General features: G+C 38.1%; 1 protein-coding gene across 1 annotated transcript in view; it reads left to right on the forward strand.

Annotated features, from left to right (window-relative positions):
* The first annotated feature begins 1,820 nt into the window (after window positions 1-1,820).
* Window positions 1,821-17,410, forward strand: part of SLC36A4 (solute carrier family 36 member 4) — a 97,171-nt gene continuing 81,581 nt past the window's right edge. Inside the window, exons 1-5 of the mRNA XM_009645802.1 lie at window positions 1,821-1,942; window positions 2,703-2,793; window positions 3,694-3,782; window positions 5,062-5,157; window positions 6,769-6,853. Of these exons, the coding sequence (XP_009644097.1) occupies window positions 1,821-1,942; window positions 2,703-2,793; window positions 3,694-3,782; window positions 5,062-5,157; window positions 6,769-6,853 (483 nt within the window). The remainder of the gene's footprint in view (window positions 1,943-2,702; window positions 2,794-3,693; window positions 3,783-5,061; window positions 5,158-6,768; window positions 6,854-17,410) is intronic.

Here is a 17,410-nt window from a genome sequence, read left to right on the forward strand (position 1 = left end):
TGGGCTTCCCACGGGGTCACAGCCTCCTTCGGGCACATCCCCCTGCTCCGGCGTGGGGTCCTCCCCGGGCTGCAGGTGGGGATCTGCTCCCCCGTGGGCCTCCCTGGGCTGCAGGGGCACAGCCTGCCCCACCATGGGCTGCCCCAGGGGCTGAGGGGAATCTCTGCTCCGGCGCCTGGAGCCCCTCCTGCCCTCCTGCTGCCCTGGCCTGGGGGGCTGCAGGGCTGCTCCTCCACAGCTTCTCACTCCTCTCTCTGGCTGCAAAAATACAGAGGTTTTCTTTCCCCTTCTTAACTATGTTATCCCAGAGGTGCTACCACCGTCGCTGATGGGCTCGGCCTTGGCCAGCAGTGGGTCCATCTTGGAGCTGGCTGGCATTGGCTCTGTCGGGCATGGGGAAAGCTTCTGGCATCTTCTCACAGAAGCCACCCCTGCAGTCCCCCTGCTACCAAAACCTGGCTGCGCAAATGCAACGCAATGGCTAGTTTTCACTATGTTCTGCATTTGCCGTCTAGTTTTGTGCATGTATCTTGTTTTCAAAGTGGGTAGTAATTTTTATCAGATTTACCGTAACTCCCCAAAATAAAACTCGTATTTGGCAGGTTCGTATGCTACTATATTAAAGATGCCAGTTGTCCGTACCTTCTTTTAAGTGCTTCTACAAACTCACTGGTGTTACGTATTTCACAGGTATTCAGTTAGCATCTGTATTTTTCTTACAAAATAAATAAGCTTAGCGTGGTTCAGGTATTTAATGTTCACTCAAACTATGAGGTATTTTTGCTGAATAGTGAAGCATGTTTTAATGTGGCTAATGTATTTTGTGGTATTCTTCAATGTTTTCAGAGTTCCATAAATAATGTGATAATTCAGTAAGGTACCCTCTTACACGCTTAGAAATGTTCAGTAATTTTTTTTTCTAATAAAAATGTTAAAATCACAGGGCTTTTTTTTTTGTTTAAATGATGGAAGTTGAGACTTGCACAACACATTTTATGAACAGATACTGTGGTAGGCAAGTGTAAGGTAAATAATCTTTTTGCTCTTGGCAGGATTTGTTTTGCTTAACTGTGGTAATTTAAAAATGGTTATAATTTAATCAACATGAAACTGGTATAAGCTGTTAGTTTTGTCTGAAAGGCAATTTTGTTCACTACTGGCTGCTTGCTGCTGCTTGGTGCTGTTATTTAGCTGGATGGTGGGATTGCATTTGTTGACTGTGGTGGCAGCTTATGCTACTTTAAAAGGTTCATGAAATTGCAGCTTTTAAAGCTTGCAGCCTAATTCTGTTATCTTGGTTCTCTCGCTAGTGACTGGAGGCATCTTCTGGGGCACCTATCTTGCCTGTCCATTTTAGCATGGGATGAGTGTGGGGGGTGCCCTCGCTCACCTTTGATAAGAAAAGGAGAGTAGGCTAAATGGTTAGTTTAGCAATAGCTAATAGCGGGTAAGATGAACTCATCATTTTGTAACAACGGATGACTTTTCTGTTTTGCTGTATGTTGTATTAGGTTGCACAGTGGTCTAAACCATCAACATTTTGATGATACAAAGTTGTTTTTCTTAATGAAAAACTGTAGTGTTTGGCTATGATAATAGTAATAATGATGATGACAGTAATAATGATGAGACTGTGTGCCCCTATAAAGAGTGAATTTCCTGTGCAAACTTGTGGTGTATGTATCTATCTGCCTAAATCAGATCTGTAGTTAGTAACACCCATAAACCTCATGGCATGGCAAATTATTTGAGTCATGTTTTACTTCTAAACTGTACATTTGTTTCTAATGCTTAATTTGTATTAACTCTATTGTATAGACATGGAAGTAATGAAGCCTTTAATTGATGAACAAAATTCAGATGGCATCTCAGATGAGGATCACGAAAATAATTTCCTGCCAGCTGAGAAGCATTACCAGCTTGATAATGAAGAAGGCATTACGTATGTATTACTGTTTAATATCAGCTTGTTAAAAAACATTGCCTCCAACTTGTTTCTCATGAGTAATTTACTGAACTCTTAAGGGGTTTTCTTGCACCCACAGGACAGTTTTGTTGTTATACTTTAGGACTTTGCATAGCTCTGCCAAAAAGCAGCCCATTTTGAGTAGGTTTTCTGTTCTTTGGAAGCCAATGACATACTGGTGGTAGAATATTCCAACGTGCCCATTTGTAAGGTGATTGGGTCACTCAAAATCCAGGCACTGTTTAAAGAAGATTTGGAATGATTTTATTTTTTTGTAAAGAAACTTAGAAGACTTTGGAAATAATCTATTTTTTAAAGTTTAATTAGAAGATCTTGTAAAGTGTTTTTTTTTTTTTCTTTTGATACACTTTGGCCGTGAGAACTGTGATTTGTAGCTGGTAATTGTTTTGAATGTTACTGATTCTAAAATAGGATTGATGAAACTTGGTAATTTTTACTCTGAGGCAGAAGGACAATAAAATTGCACCGCAAATAAACTTTCATGAGCTGGAGGAAGGAACTGAAGATCAGACTTGTATGTTCAATTGGAGGGAGCTCACATCTAAGGATTAAGAAGAACATTTTTTGAATGTGCTGGACTACTTTAAAGTAGTTGAAGTTCACAAATTATCCCTGTAGCTTAATAAATGACAGAGAGTATGGGTTTGTTTCTGCTTTGTTTTCCCCACCAATCTGAGAGTACTTTTAATGTGACATTTTCTATTTTTATCCTCAGGTTTATACAAACACTTACGCACCTCCTCAAGGGAAACATTGGAACTGGGCTTCTTGGTCTTCCACTTGCAATAAAAAACGCTGGCATTGTGGTAAGAATTGAGCTATTTTTCATAGATCAGAAAAATTATCTAGAAAGATCTACAGATATGTGTCTGAGTCGGGAAAACCGAAGTCTTGATAGTTTTTCTTTGTCACTACCAACTTCAACAGAGTTGTGTTCTATTTTTCCTCTTTAGTTTGGTGAAGTTATTGAGAATTTTTTTTTAAAAGTTGCTACTTCACTCTGAAGACTTTATAGCATGTATTGTATTTTTGCTTAGCCAAAGTGTTTTTCTGTAGAGAGCAAAAGCTTTGTCAGAAAAAGAAAGATTTTGATTCACTCAGACTCCTGTGATGTCTCATGGGAATTGTTATGAGGCTGTCCTATCTTTGCCCAGACTTCTTTCTAGCCAGATCTAGGATGATAGCCGACATGATAGGATGCAGAGTCAGCTTGTTAAATTAGTCTCTTGTTTCTTCAGAAACAGGGTATAGCACAGGCTAGTTTATACTGGGTAACAAGCAACACCTTTCCTAAGGCATGGTAAATTTAATTTAATTTAATTTAAAGAAACCTTTGCTGTCATTAACATTGCCACTTTAAAGTGGTTTAATATGCCGTCTTCTCTGTTGACAACTTTTTTTGTCGAATATCTTAATGAAGCTGTTAAAGGAGTGAAGTTGTTCACGCCCATTTGGTCTTTATGGCTTGACCGTCCCTGAGTAGCCTTCTGTCAAATAGTGAACTGTAAGTAAGGAATGCCATAAAACATCAGCAGCAAATCCTCCTCTGAGAGGGGAAAAAAATATAGTTGCATAAAATTTTTAACTTTTTATTTATTTACTACAATGTGAAATTTTTGCATGTAAAGATTTTCCCCCAGCGTATTTTCATGAAAAATTCTGTTTATCTCCCATGTCCTCCCTCTTTTTTTTTTTTTTCATAACAGGTTGGACCAATCAGCCTTGTGTTCATAGGAGTTATATCTGTTCATTGTATGCACATCTTGGTACGTTGCAGCCACAGTCTATGTCAGAGGTAAATGTGGAACTACTCATTCTGTTGCTAAGTTTGAGTATTATTTTTTTCTTTCTTTTCTATTTCTAATTTTTGGCCTGCAGAATGTCCTGACACTTTAGCAGTTTCTTCAGATCAGAATCTTGTACTTCAAAGAAACAACACTCAAATTCTTACTGTGCAACTATAAATGTTAACTGTGCTGTGCAATATTGCTTCAATACATTGAAAAAATATTTCTTCCCTGCTCATACACAAAATTAAGTTGGTTTAACTTGTAATGCCTGGTATTCTCTTCCCTGACTTAGCTGGCAAATAGTCAGATCTTTTTCACTGCAAATTTAATTGCTTAGCTTCAGTCCTTTAGTCCTACTTTATCTTCATAGCTTTCTTCATAGCTTCTGAATCTTCATAGCTTTGAAAAGTGTCCAATTTATAAATAACCAGTTTATATGTACTTTATAGGAATAGAAGATAAACTAAGAATTGCTGTTAATGTAATGATTATATGTGAGCTCTGTCACTTTGGATTGTGACAACTTGATTCTTCAAAATTGTAGTGGTGAAAGAATGTGTTAAAAATCTGCTAGTGAGCAGATAAAGACTAGATACTCCTCCAAGTGAGATGTACTATACTGGGAGGGAAGCAGTTGTTTAAATTTGACTGGTAGAGTATTTTGATTAATAGTAGCTTTTATTATACATTCTTATCTTACTGTCAGGTGTTAAAGAGAAGCAGAGGGAAGGTCTCGTATTTAAAGAGTGCAATGAAGTTTTTGAACTGAATAGGAACACAAAACTGTTCATGTCCCTGTAGTTGGAATCAGTTTAATGTGATACTGTACCATGAAGGAATCCTGTCATTCCTGAGTTCCTCTGTAGTTTAGCCTTTGAAGATGTACATAAAACTAAGATCACTGAAACAATTGTAATTGCTTGTCCAGGAAAATCTGTTGAATCCTGTTGAAGTTCTTTGTGACTTTTAGGTTCGAGATGAATTCCTTAAGCTTAATAATCTACTTTTTGATTGATTTGTCAAGAAAATTGTTATGTAAGAAACGGATTTAGGATTGTTGAATTGGAGGGAAGCAGCATAATGGTTCACATGCTTGTAGAGTGCTGAATAGCCCTTCCTGGGGGAAAGAAGCTCAAGCCATACCTCTAAAATTCAGCAGCCACAGAATGGTGCCACAGGTGATTACTCCTTATAACCCTGGGAGGCCACCAGTGTTTTCAAGGTAGGGATCTAGGCACTCATAGTTTCTAGTAACTCTGTTCTTTCTTCACTCTTTGATTTCAGGATGAAAAAATCCTCACTGGGGTATAGTGATACAGTTAGTTACGCCATGGAAGTGGGGCCCCTGACTGCTCTTCAGAAACGAGCTTCTTGGGGACGGTAAGTTTGCATTAGAATTTAATTTAATAAATTTGTTCTTAAAAATTGATGGCTACACTTTGAATGGTTAGGTGATTTCCTTTTTACTAAGTTGTTACCTGCTTTAAGAATGTGTTCTCTGCTTGAAATATTTCTGTGCAGTGTTATTTGTTATTTCTTGCAGCTGGTAATGGTGACATGAGAGGATTTGGGAGTGTCTCTCCCTGTTAGGCATTTCAATTTTCAGGTCTACGAGAACTGTGAAGAAAAGAATTCTATTTAGTAATATAGGAAGAGGTGTGGTACAACCAGAAATGCATTCTGTATTGTCTCATGTAATGAAGTAATTTAAATTTTCATTCTCTTTTACCATAAACACAATTCTCTGCATCAGAGTTCACTCTTTAAGCAGTTTGACATTGGAAATGTAAATTACTTCAATATATTTATTCTGAAAGGAAGCAAAGCAGTTCTTTGGTTCCTGTTTAAATATAACATACAAATAACGGAGAAATATTTGCTTTATTTTGCAATAATAACATGTAGCTATTGATAGCTTGTTGTCTGTCTTAAATACTTTATCCTTCTTTTAAAAAATACCATTTTTTTTTTCCATTTGTTGCTGTATAGCTGTTTATGGTATGACTGCACAATACTGAAACTCAGAAACTCAGACATGTTGTTCAATGTTAATTTAAAGTGCTTTTTTTCCTCACTTGAGGAAGAATTTGGTTTTGGTCCTGTTATTTTCAAGGATGCAGCACCTTGAACTATGTGTTTTGGCTATTACTTAAATTACAAATCAGAAAAAGGTGAGCTAGTATTTTAAGAGCTTTTGCAATTACTTCATAGGAGTGGAGTAGAGCACAATTAGAGGGACAATTGGTTTGTAGTGAAATACTATGACAATTCTGTAGTGGACCAAAGAGTTACAAGTCACAAATGGCAATTTGATTTCCAGAGACACTGTGCTGCAGCAAATCCGTTCTCTGAGGCAGATCTCTGCTGTATGCCTGACTCTAGCAAAGAGTTTCATTACAGTGTGTCTTCAGGCCACCACTGTGTATAAAGGTTTTCAAAACCAATCTGAACCATCATTAGTGTGTTTTTTCAATGAGATACAGTGCCTGAATGTGTATTTGGATACATTGATATAGACCCACTTAGAATGATGTGAAAATGTTTGTTATCTTGAATTGCTGAAACTTATGTAGCTTGGATGGTGTAAGACATTTAATCTCTGGTTCTGATGGAAAATTGCTGTGTTAGGGGGTAACAGACCCCAGCAGAATTTATATGTGCATTGAATATATATGCCTGTGGTTCATTTTTGTACCACATTGTCAAGTCTTTGAATTTACCACTTTAAGATATGAGTACCTTTTTTTTTTTTTTTTTTTTTTTTTTTGAGAAACTTTGATGCCTACTCAATGTTACATTAAAAAAACAAACAGACAAACCCACCCTGTTTTGCCATAAGAGGAACCCGCATTGCGGTGCTCAGGAGATTAATGTGGCATTTGAATCTAGCATTTTGACTGCTGTAAAAAGGAATACTAATTGTGTATTAGGTAGAAATTGATTAATCGTTTGGATCCTAAATATAATGTATGTTTGTTTTTATTTCCTCAGGTATATTGTTGACTTTTTCCTAGTGATAACACAGCTGGGATTTTGTAGCGTTTATGTTGTGTTCTTGGCAGAAAATGTGAAACAAGTGAGTAATGTTACTCTATGGAAACAGTTACGGTTTTAGATTAATTTTTCCTCACTTTTATTTCCTATCCTTATAAAGTCCAACAGAACTGCTTCTAAAATGTGAAGCTGAGAGATGCACAGAATGGGTTCTACCATGGTTTCCACAAAAGGTGCAATCACAGAATCACAGAGTGGCAAGGGTTGGAAGGGACCAATGTGCAATGTGAATTAAATTCAGATATTGTGCAAATGTTTTTTGGCTTCACTGCCCTCTGATTTGTGTGTTGAATTTAAAAATTAATTGTGGAAATGATAGAAGATAAGGCTGAAACTGGTCTAGGAGTGAGTTGTCCCTGATATTATTTTTTTTTTTTTTTTTTTTTTTTTTTTTGCCAGGCCTTCTGCTGAGTTCCTTTTTTTCTCCTGACCTTCTGAGCATATTTTTCCCTTTTCATGTCACTTGAGTCTTTCTTTGATTCTTGTTTAGTTTCTTCCCTTTTCTAAACTGGTCTCATCTGCCACAGAATCCATTGTACCTAAACCAATACTGATTTTTGTTCTTAAAAATTCCTGTCATTGAAATTTCTGTAGTGTCTTTAAGTAGTCAGTTCCAATGCTTTCTTATCTGTTAGACAGCTGCTTCTTTGTAGCAGCTTAAAATTTCTTATCAGCATTGCAAGTCCTTTATTTCATGTTCTAGCTATAAGTAATTTATTCTTTTCTATCTGTGGATATCTTTTATATTTTTGAATAATGTTATTATGTCTACCCTCTACCTAATAGAGGGGAGATGCGATACGATCTTATAATTCTTCTTGCTTTTCTGTGTACCCTCTGCAGTTGGTCACATCTATCTTTTTTTTTCCAAGTTTTTTCCCTGAAGTTGGTTATGCTACTCTAGTTGAAGTTTTGCTTGTGACCGATAGAGCTGAAAGGTTATTTCTGGTCTTACAGATCGTATTCCAGACTTGAGACTTCAGTATGATGGTCATTTTGCAGGAGCATGTCATTGCTAACTCATGACTGACTTGTGATCCTCTGTGATCTCTCAGTCATTTACTGCAGAGCTGCATTCTAGGCAATTCTTCTGGTGGGTCTTCCCGTACAGGTGGTTTCTGCTTACCTATAGAATCCCTTGTTTTTCCTTACTGGATTTATTTTTTTTTAATAGTTCTCAAGGTTGAATTTTAATCCTGCTCTTCAATCTTCTTTGATTTTTCCATATGGAATTGATGTTTAAACCCTGCTTACTACATTGTCTGTGTTATCAATGAAAATATTATATAGCATTGCTCATGTAGCATTTAATGTGTTTTACTGAAAATACTATTACATATATACTATGTAGTATTAAACATTTGCAAACACATTTCAATATGTTTGTAAATTGATTGAATATTAATTATTAGAAAAATATCATGATTCATTTGTGCCAATTGATTTAAGGACGTCTAAAAAATGAAATATTTTTTCATGTCATATTTATAAAAAAGTTAATTAAAAATTGCAAGTGAACCCCCACCAGAAATACCTATACACCTCGCAGACAGCCCCCAACCCTTTCAATGGAATATCCCCCGCAGCCATCCGTCACTGATAAAACCAAACAACACCATGCCTGTCGTTTTCAGGACAGCTGCTTTTGCTTTCATCCATGTTTTTTGTCTTCTGTTCTCCAGTCCTTCTAAGCTCTTCATTTTCTCATTGGTGGAGATTTTTGTGTTGATGAGGTCCCTGGTGTCTGCTGGTCCTTCCTGGTCCTTCCTCTTTGCACGCTCGGCAGTTGCAGTCAGCAGCCTGTGTGTGTGAGCAGGCAGCCCGTGGGAGGGCAACCAGCACAGGTTGGCTGCTCAGACAGGAGCCACAGGCGCTTTGAGCTTGTGGTGCTCTCTCCTCCATGGGCTTATTAAGATGCCAGGACTCTATCAATGTACTCTGCTGTGTTTTCTGCTTGTAAGGTTATGGTTAGTCACTTGACATAAAGCTAATGTGGGTGAATCTGGGCCTGTGTCTAAACATGTGTACTTTTGTAATTAGTGAAGTGGGTGAGGAGTAAGGTATGGCAGGTTACTTAGTGTTAACCATCCATATGGACTCTCATTCTACCCAAAAGATAGAATAATGGTGTCTTGACATAGCTTAAATTACTTTAATTAGGAAGAAGAGTGTCCCCTTGGGCAGTTAGCACATAGAAGATAGTATGTTTTTTCCTCCCCTTGTAGCTGAGGATTTATATTGTGTTTAAAAGGCATTCAAAGTCAGATAGAAGATCCTGTCAAGATGAGGTGAATTTGTGTATTTGGTAGTGGGATACTTTGTAATTTGTGTCTTGGGAGAGACACACACACACACCCCCCCCCCAACTTAAAAACTACAAGTCCCACTGTCACAATCTATCTCAATACCTAAAAATCCGATTTTACATCTGATGTCCTTTTGCTGGCCTTCTGAAGTGGGATTTTTATTGCAGCCTTTGTAATGTAAGTTCGAATTGAAACCTTTCATATCAAATATGTGTCTGATCAACCAGTTGTTATATATGTGTCTTGACCTAAAGCAAGAGGCAAGACTGAACACTTGCTGACCTTGGCTTTTGTAGATTTTGTAAAAAACAAAACCTTTTCAGGAATCCTGTTGCTTCTTTCTTGAAGGAAGGTTGAAAGATCTTACAGAAAAGCAGCCTCTGCAAAAGCAGTGGCTGTGGAGACCCATGACATGTACCCTGTGAATGAATTAGTCATCAGCAATTCAGAAGTCCCACTTCCAAGTGTATTTGATTCAGGTTGCCCTGTGCTCTTTCCTCTGGGAGGGAGAAGGCCGTGGTTTCTTCTTGGCAACTTTATGTTGCAGAAATCTGCCCCATAGAGGGCACCAAAGAACAAAAATCATTACTGCTTTAAATCTAATTATTTGACACAGTAGAAGGACGAGGAAGGAGAATATAGGGAATGGGGGGGTGGGGAACTAAGGTAAAGGAAAAACAAAGTAATAGTTGTACTAATGCCATTCCTTGACCAATACCTCTGCATTATGCTCTATGCTCTTTTGATCACGTTTGCATGTTGGTGTGTGCAAATTAAGCCCACTGGAACCAGTGGGAACTTCACTTTCTTTGATATTCTTAGTTAAAAGTAGTACCAACCCAAATTTAGGAGTCTCTTCCTTCACGTTATTACTATTTTGGAGAATTAAAATGCGACAAAGTATTTAAAAATGGTTCTGGCACATGAATGGAATATTCATCAGTCCAGATTACTTTAAGGTGAATATTTAGTTAGACACACAGTGTGTGTGAGTCTAAATATTTATTTATTCTTTTGAATTCTGTGAAATGTTTGGTATACCCTTCTCACTAATGGATATGCAGTATAGCTTCCGGTGCTAAATCTTTTCTGATTAGTGTCTGTGGGTTTATAACAATGTTGACTGCATTACATTAGTGATTTTCAGACACTTTGTGCTACAAGACCCTATTTCTAGTTATATCAAATTTCAAATTAAGCTTTTCCTAAGGACTATTTTCCTGGGGCACCAAAGAAACTCAGGTTGGTGGCAAGAGTTCTGGTTAAGCCTGGCAGCATGCAAGTAAGGGGCTTATGGGTGAAGGTGTCTAGAATTGGAGAGGAATGGTGAAACTGAAACAAACAGCTGGAGGTTGACTGCAGCAGGACTGGAGCAGGAACACACTGGGGTAGCAAAAAGAATCTGTGCCCAAAAGCGCATGGTCCCCTTTCATGCCGTAGTTACTTTGCTTTTCCTGCTTGAGCAACAGAAGACCTTAAGTCAAGAGTTTTGGCATTTATCAACTTGCTCGTGAATATTTGATGACTTCTCTGGAAAAGTGTCCTTTTCTCATAGTTTGCTGATGAAGCTAAAAAATGAAAACATGTTCTTGCTGTGTGGGAGCACTTTGAAGATGACCCATCAGTGGGATGCTACATAATCGATTTTCGATTTTTTTCCCAGTTTTTGTAAAAAGGAACAAAACTCCCAAAACTTAGGAAATTGTACTTAGGCATAAAACTAGAAGTGTTAAAAATGCTGCAAAGTTGAGTACTGACTAATGATGAAATAACAGAACTTAAAAGAACCGCAAAATATTTCTTTGGCCGAATTACGTGATTACACATAGTCTTATCTGCCTGATAACATACTGGTTTTGTGCCCAATCTGGCCTTGTGTATTGTACTGGCTGTTGCTCTGAGCTGAATAAGGAGGCAATTAGGAGGAATCAATGAGTTCAAAGACAACTGTTTTGATCCCACTAGATGTTAAAAAGTCCGTAGACTGTATGACAGAAAGAGCGGGTTTTGGGATACAGGCAAGAAAGCTGGTTTTGGTTGAAGAGACTAAGGAAATTGAATTATTTCTTGCTTCTGAGATAGTTCTTGTAAGAAGTGTGTTCATCAGTTGAACTGAATTTTCTGCAGTCACTAGTTGTGCATTAGTTGTTTTCTGAGTACCTGATGTAAGGAATCTGATAACCAGATTTGCACATATGTTTGATCCTCTTGAATACAGCTGAAATTGGAGAATGCTGTGCTTGGGCTATGTGAATGAGGCATTAGGTGAAGCACTCCTGTATAGAAAGCTGTTTCACACGTGACACCATCATGTAAGTTAATGTTTGAATAACTGAAGTGACTTCTGATGAAGCTTTTGTAGTCACTATGCCTGGTGACTTCAGTGGCTGTGTACTTCCTTTCAAAAACCATAATGATATTTCCTCATGTGGTTTAGGGAAATGTTTTTGGAACTCCCAGGTACAGTCATGACAACCACAGAACAAAATGCAGATAATGTGCATTCAGATTGGAAGTTGAACGATATTCCCTGAGCTCTGTGACATACGTAAAAGAATACGTATGTACGCCTTTTTCAAGAACAGATCCATTGGATGGATAAGTGAAAAGATTTGTCCAAGTTGGCTGATGTTCCAATGATATTTCAGATTATGTTGTTTTTCTTAGGAAAAAGACAGTTAAATATAATGTGTGCTGTTCTTGGCCCAGCGTGACTGCCAGATGCAGTGATGCGCTAGCAGAGAGCAGCAGGAGATTGAAAGTGAATGCTGTCCAGAATAGGAATCTGAGATTAATTAATTCTAATATTTAGGAAAATAGGTTAGACAGATAGCGAGTCAGTTGTCCTAACACAATCAGCAGTAAACTTGCATTGAGCTAAACAGCACATGAGAAAGTTTAAAAAAAAAAACCAAAACCAACAAAAAACCCCCCTTCCTGCTGCTTTGTATTTTGTTACTTGTTAGAATGGTTTTGAGTGCTACCTGATTAATTGTTTTTAAAAATATAATAAAACACTTTCAAAGTGATGGTAATGTTAGCCTGCACCTGAACAAATTGGTATAATCTCACCTTCCTTAGAGTTTTCCTCTGCTGTTCTTTACTGTCAAATCTTCCACAGCCAATTGCTCCACTCTTAAGGGGGAGAATAGTGATCCTTTTTATAATTTTTGCATTTTACTTTCCGACTCAGCTTTCTCCCACCCATCAGTAACTCTTGCCTGTTTGGTTAGCTCTCCTACAAGATTAACCTTTGCTGGATCTTACCTGGTGTGCCTCTTCTGAGTCAATGTACAGAATCACTATTCTGTCATGTCTCAAAATCCACTTCTGCGGTATGGATATTTCCTGTGGCCTTGTCTAAACCTGTAAGTGGTACTGCCCTGACTGACATTAAAGCTGCTTTATTGATATAAAGTTGATTTAAATGTATGTATATCCACAAAAGGGAATAGACTGTCCTCCCGTGCTCTTATGTCAGTATAACTGTGTCCATAATATCAGTTAGATGGAATATACATGTGCATGTTTGTGTACATAAAATTCACCCCCAAAATACTTCAGTAATGCAAAAACCTGTGTATAATGCACGTAATGAAAACAGCTTGACAGTCAGCGTTGAACTGAAACTTGCAAAAGTTTCTTTTTTTTAATGAATTGAAATATTAATTTTGAAGTCACAGGTTTCATATTTTGCTGCATACAAGTAATAGCTAGTGGAGAGTAAATTTCAGAAACCTCCTCTTCACCCAGATAATTCTTTAGCAGTGTTAGGGTTCACAGTAACCTCTTCATCTGATGGCAAGCTGATCTCTGAAGTGCTTTGCCTGGGATAAGTGTGTGCACTTTCAGCAATTATTAGGGTGTAAGTGGAACTTAACTAACCTTTTAATGTGTTTTTTCTCTATACAAAGCTGTATAGAGAAAAAGGCTTTGGGAAACAGGTCTGTTTCAGGTAAGTCTCTGATGTTCTTTCATTATTTATCTGAAGACTTAGAGCAGAATAGTCCTCTGGGATTGGTCAAACCTCACTAGGGTGAAGGCTATCACAAATAAGGTTTGTTCCATTTTCTGAGCAGTTACAAAATACCTTTTGTACGATGACAGCTGTGATTGCACAGAACAAAGATGGGAGGAGAGTAAGGAATTACCCTGCTTTATACTGTCGAAGTGTGGTTAAAGCAGTGTTACTGCTGTGCTCTGAAGACAAAGAGAAAGGAGGGAGTCTGGGACCAGATGGGCTGTATCCAAGAGCTCTGGGAGAAACCTGAAGTCTTTGAAAGACCATACAGAATGGGGGAGGTCCCTGAGAACCGAGGAGAAGGAAATGATGTACTTATCTTCATAAAAGGCCAAAAGAGTAATTTGTTCAGTCAGCCTCTCTTCAGTCCCTTTGAAATCAGAGACTGAGTCTTCTTGGAGCGCATTTCTGGGTACTTGAGGGAGGATAAGGTGACTGGAGCCAGTCAGCATGAATTTACCAAGGGACTGACCAAGCTGATTGCCTTCTATAAGAAAAAAAGTCTGAATTTGTACATAAAGTGATGTCTAGTGCTTTCTCATGGACTTTAGCAAGGTTTTTCATGCTGTCTCTGACGATATCCTTGTATCCAAATAAGGCTGTTATGGTCTGGATGGATGTTTGGACGGACGGATGGACTGACAACTAGCTGGGGAAAAGAAAAGCTGGTTGCATGGTCAGACTCAGAGGGTAGTGGTCATGATCATGAGCCAGCAGCATGCCCTGACAGCAAAGGAAACCAAAAGCATCCTGGGTTGTATGAACAGGAGAATTGCTGGTAGATCGAGGGAACTTGTTGTCATCCTTTACTTTGCACTTATTAGACCACAGCTAGAATACTCCATCAAGTTTTGGATATCCTCAATACTGGAAAGTCATTGGCAAACTGGAGTGAGTTCAGGGGAGGGCTGCTGAAATGGTCGGGGCTGGAGCACTTGACCTGTGAGAGCTGAAGAAACTGAGCTTGTTCAGCTTGGAGAAGAACTGGCTTTTTGAGTTCTTCAGCCCCCCAGGTATGCAAAGAGATTGTCTAGAAAATGGAACCAAGCTCTTTACTTAGGTCAAATGGGAGGACAAGAGAAAGTGGTCATAAAATAACACAAGAGTTTCTAACCTGATGCAAACAAAAACTTTAAGACAGTCAACTGGTTGTCCGGAGAGGTTGTGCAGTCTCCATCCTTAGAAGTTTTTAAGACCCAGCTGGAGAATGGGGAGAGGAACAATCTGGTTTGACCCCATATCTGATGGAGCTGTGAGCAAGCGATTGGACTTTAGACCTCCTGAGGTCCTGTCTAAGCTGAACTATTCTATGATTCAGTGAAACCAAACTTCCATTTTTGGATGAGGTAATGAAGAAAACTGTTGAGAATATGGTCTTGTGTAGTAGATAGGAGACTTGACAAGGCAAAGTGACCCAAATGAGAGATGGTATGTAAGAGAGGAAGGGGCAGCAGGAAGACTGTGAATTTGTGGAGCTGGCATTTATTCCACACCTAAAATTGCAGCTTTTGGGTTAAAAACATACAAGAAGTAGGTGCTTTTCATAGCTGGGACCAAGACAACTGTGATTGCAAATCTGGTTTACTCAAAATGTTAATGTGTGCTGAGCAGGTTCTGAATTTCATCTTATTTTTTTTTTTTCCTCCCAGCTAGAATGTCTTTGATGCCCTGACTTCTTTCTTTAAACTGTATTCCAAAGAACAGGAGCTGATGCAGGCTCCTGCAAGTCATGATATTTTTGAGAATCCGTTCAGCCTCTATTTCCTTCCTCTGGTGAATGCTGGGGCAGGGAAGAGTGCGGGGAGAAGTGGAACCATGCTTACAGTACTGTAAAGCAGGCTACATTGTTGTGGTTTATTGTAGGAATATAACTCACATCTGAAATGTGCGAGTGGGAGGTGGGAATCTAGGGTCAGGAAGTCACAGTCTGATAATTTTAGTTGGCTGTGTTTTGCTGATTCTGCATCAATAGGTATTCGTCTGATGATGGTTGTGCAGAGTTTGTATGCAGCTGTAGTATGTTCTTTCTCTGTGCTTTCCTCAGTATTTTTGTGAAAGTAAAAGGCAAATAATTATAAAGATTATTTCATATGACCACATTTACCTAACACAACATGGAGGTGTGATCTCATCTTAAGCCCATCATCAGGGTAGTTGATCACAGTAGACCTAAACTTGAATAGAGTTATACAGAATATTGTACTTTGAGTTTTCCAGCTGTATTAGCCAGTAAACTCCAGTTGAATATCTAGGTGGAAGTCGGTGGTGTTAACAGAAAACAATCAAGTATTTCTGATTTTAGGAACTTTTTTGGGGGTTGGTGTATACAAATGGAATGCCTCTGTCTTCAGAGAAAACTGAAGTGATTGAAAGCTTGAAATGATTTGAGTAGAAGCTGGTTTATACTGTGGTATTTTAAAATGTATTTTAGAGCCTGAACTGTATCCTGCCTGCTGTTTCTTGGTTTTTATTAAGGAATAAATATTTTTTTTTTTCTAATAGCTCATCAGGGTACAGATATTTGTATAAATTGAAGGCATGCTAGGTCAAGTATTTATTGTAGCTAGGTTTTCAATGGGACTTACATGCTGAAATCACATTGTGATTCTTAGAAAATCCTCTTACACGCCCTTGTGTGCAGAGTAGCTCTGGCTACCTGCAAATGCATGCAAGCAAGTAAACACATGAGACTGTTGTTAAAGTGAAAGGCTGTTAAAGTGCTTGTTCCATATTTGTATTTTAAGTATGGTGGGAAAGCAGGAGACTTCTACAGAGAGCTTTACTTCATGTGGCATTAGGGAAGTAATTTGGTTAAGTGTTTAATGTATTGCTTGGCAAAGTGGAGCTATTGTAGCTGCGTCAATTCGCTGTAATTCAGTTCTAAATGTATTTAGCTCCTCTTGGTAGCTTTCTAAAAATGTTATCTTAATGAAAACTAACAGACGTTGAGTGTAAGTGACACTGAAGATTCTTGCAAGGTAGAAACCATAATGACTGGTGTCCTCTGTTTTCATTTAAAGTGAGGTTTCTGGAAAACACGTGGTTGCAGAATTGTGTCTTTTACCTTTCCCTTTTTCATAATCAAAAAATCTGTCTAGTGCTTTTTGTTACAGAGAAAAGAATTTTAAGTTAATTCTGTCTTTCTGAGTTTGTGGATTGTTTGAAACAATGGAGATAAAGTTAATTGTACAATTATTTTTTTTCTCCTAGAGTTGTAAAGTCTGACTTTTGGCAAACTTGCCAATTTGAATGACTTGGTTTACATACACTTGGTTTTACGTTTTACATTATCAACCAGCTCCCTCTGCCTCGTGAAAGTATCACAGTCCCAATGATCCCTTGATTGCCAACCATATCTCCAGCCTTGTCCTGTGTTCTCCACTTCATCCTCTTCCTCAAAGTAAATAATTAATATCCCCGAGTTACTGTGACCTATAAAATAAAATAGATGCCATTAAGTACTGGTAATTGTGGTGTTTGCTTAGGACTGCTGCGCCTGCATAAAAAGTTACACTGTAATGGTAATGCTTGCCCCTCTTGTTGCAACAGCTTGATGTGTTTGGATTTTTGAGGCAGGATCTATGATCTTATTATTTCACTGGCACAGATAATAACTGACATTTTAAAGAACAAACCATGTTGAAAGAATTGTCCATAAATTAATCAGTCTTGGGAGCATGCCTGTGAACTATGTGATAAGGATAATAATATTAAAGCATTGCTACACTTGTACACTTCCTGGGATTGTAGCATTATACAGTCTTTTTCTGAGTTCAGTTCTATATTAAGTTTTAAGACTGTGGGTATAGTAGTTGGTTGTCTGACAGTACTGAGGAGTCAGAGTATTGTCCTCAGTTGTTTTGTTATATATTGATTTTCCATTTTTGTTTAAGTCTCTGTGTGCTATAAAGATTTTTTTTTTTTTTTTTTTTTTTTTTTTTTTCCCCCACTGTCTAGGTATCTTTATGTAGCCATCAAGCCAGAGGCTTTCTGCAGCGTGAACAGATTAAGCACAGTCATGTGCTCATTTGTAAGGTGGTGAATGTAACGGAAGGGAAAAGGAAAGGATACACTCCTAGGGAAAAGGCATTATAAGATTTAAAACAAACAGATTTGAACTGTTATTATTTTGCAGCAAGCAGAGCACACACCAGCTCTTGATATTTTGATAGTGCTGTGCACAAAGCACAGAATATATTTCCACAAAATAAATCTTGGCTGGTATGGCCACATTAACACTATTCCAAAGGAA

Source organism: Egretta garzetta, unplaced genomic scaffold, assembly GCF_000687185.1.
Source record: "Egretta garzetta isolate BGI_Z169 unplaced genomic scaffold, ASM68718v1 scaffold449, whole genome shotgun sequence".
NCBI classification, from domain to species: domain Eukaryota; kingdom Metazoa; phylum Chordata; class Aves; order Pelecaniformes; family Ardeidae; genus Egretta; species Egretta garzetta.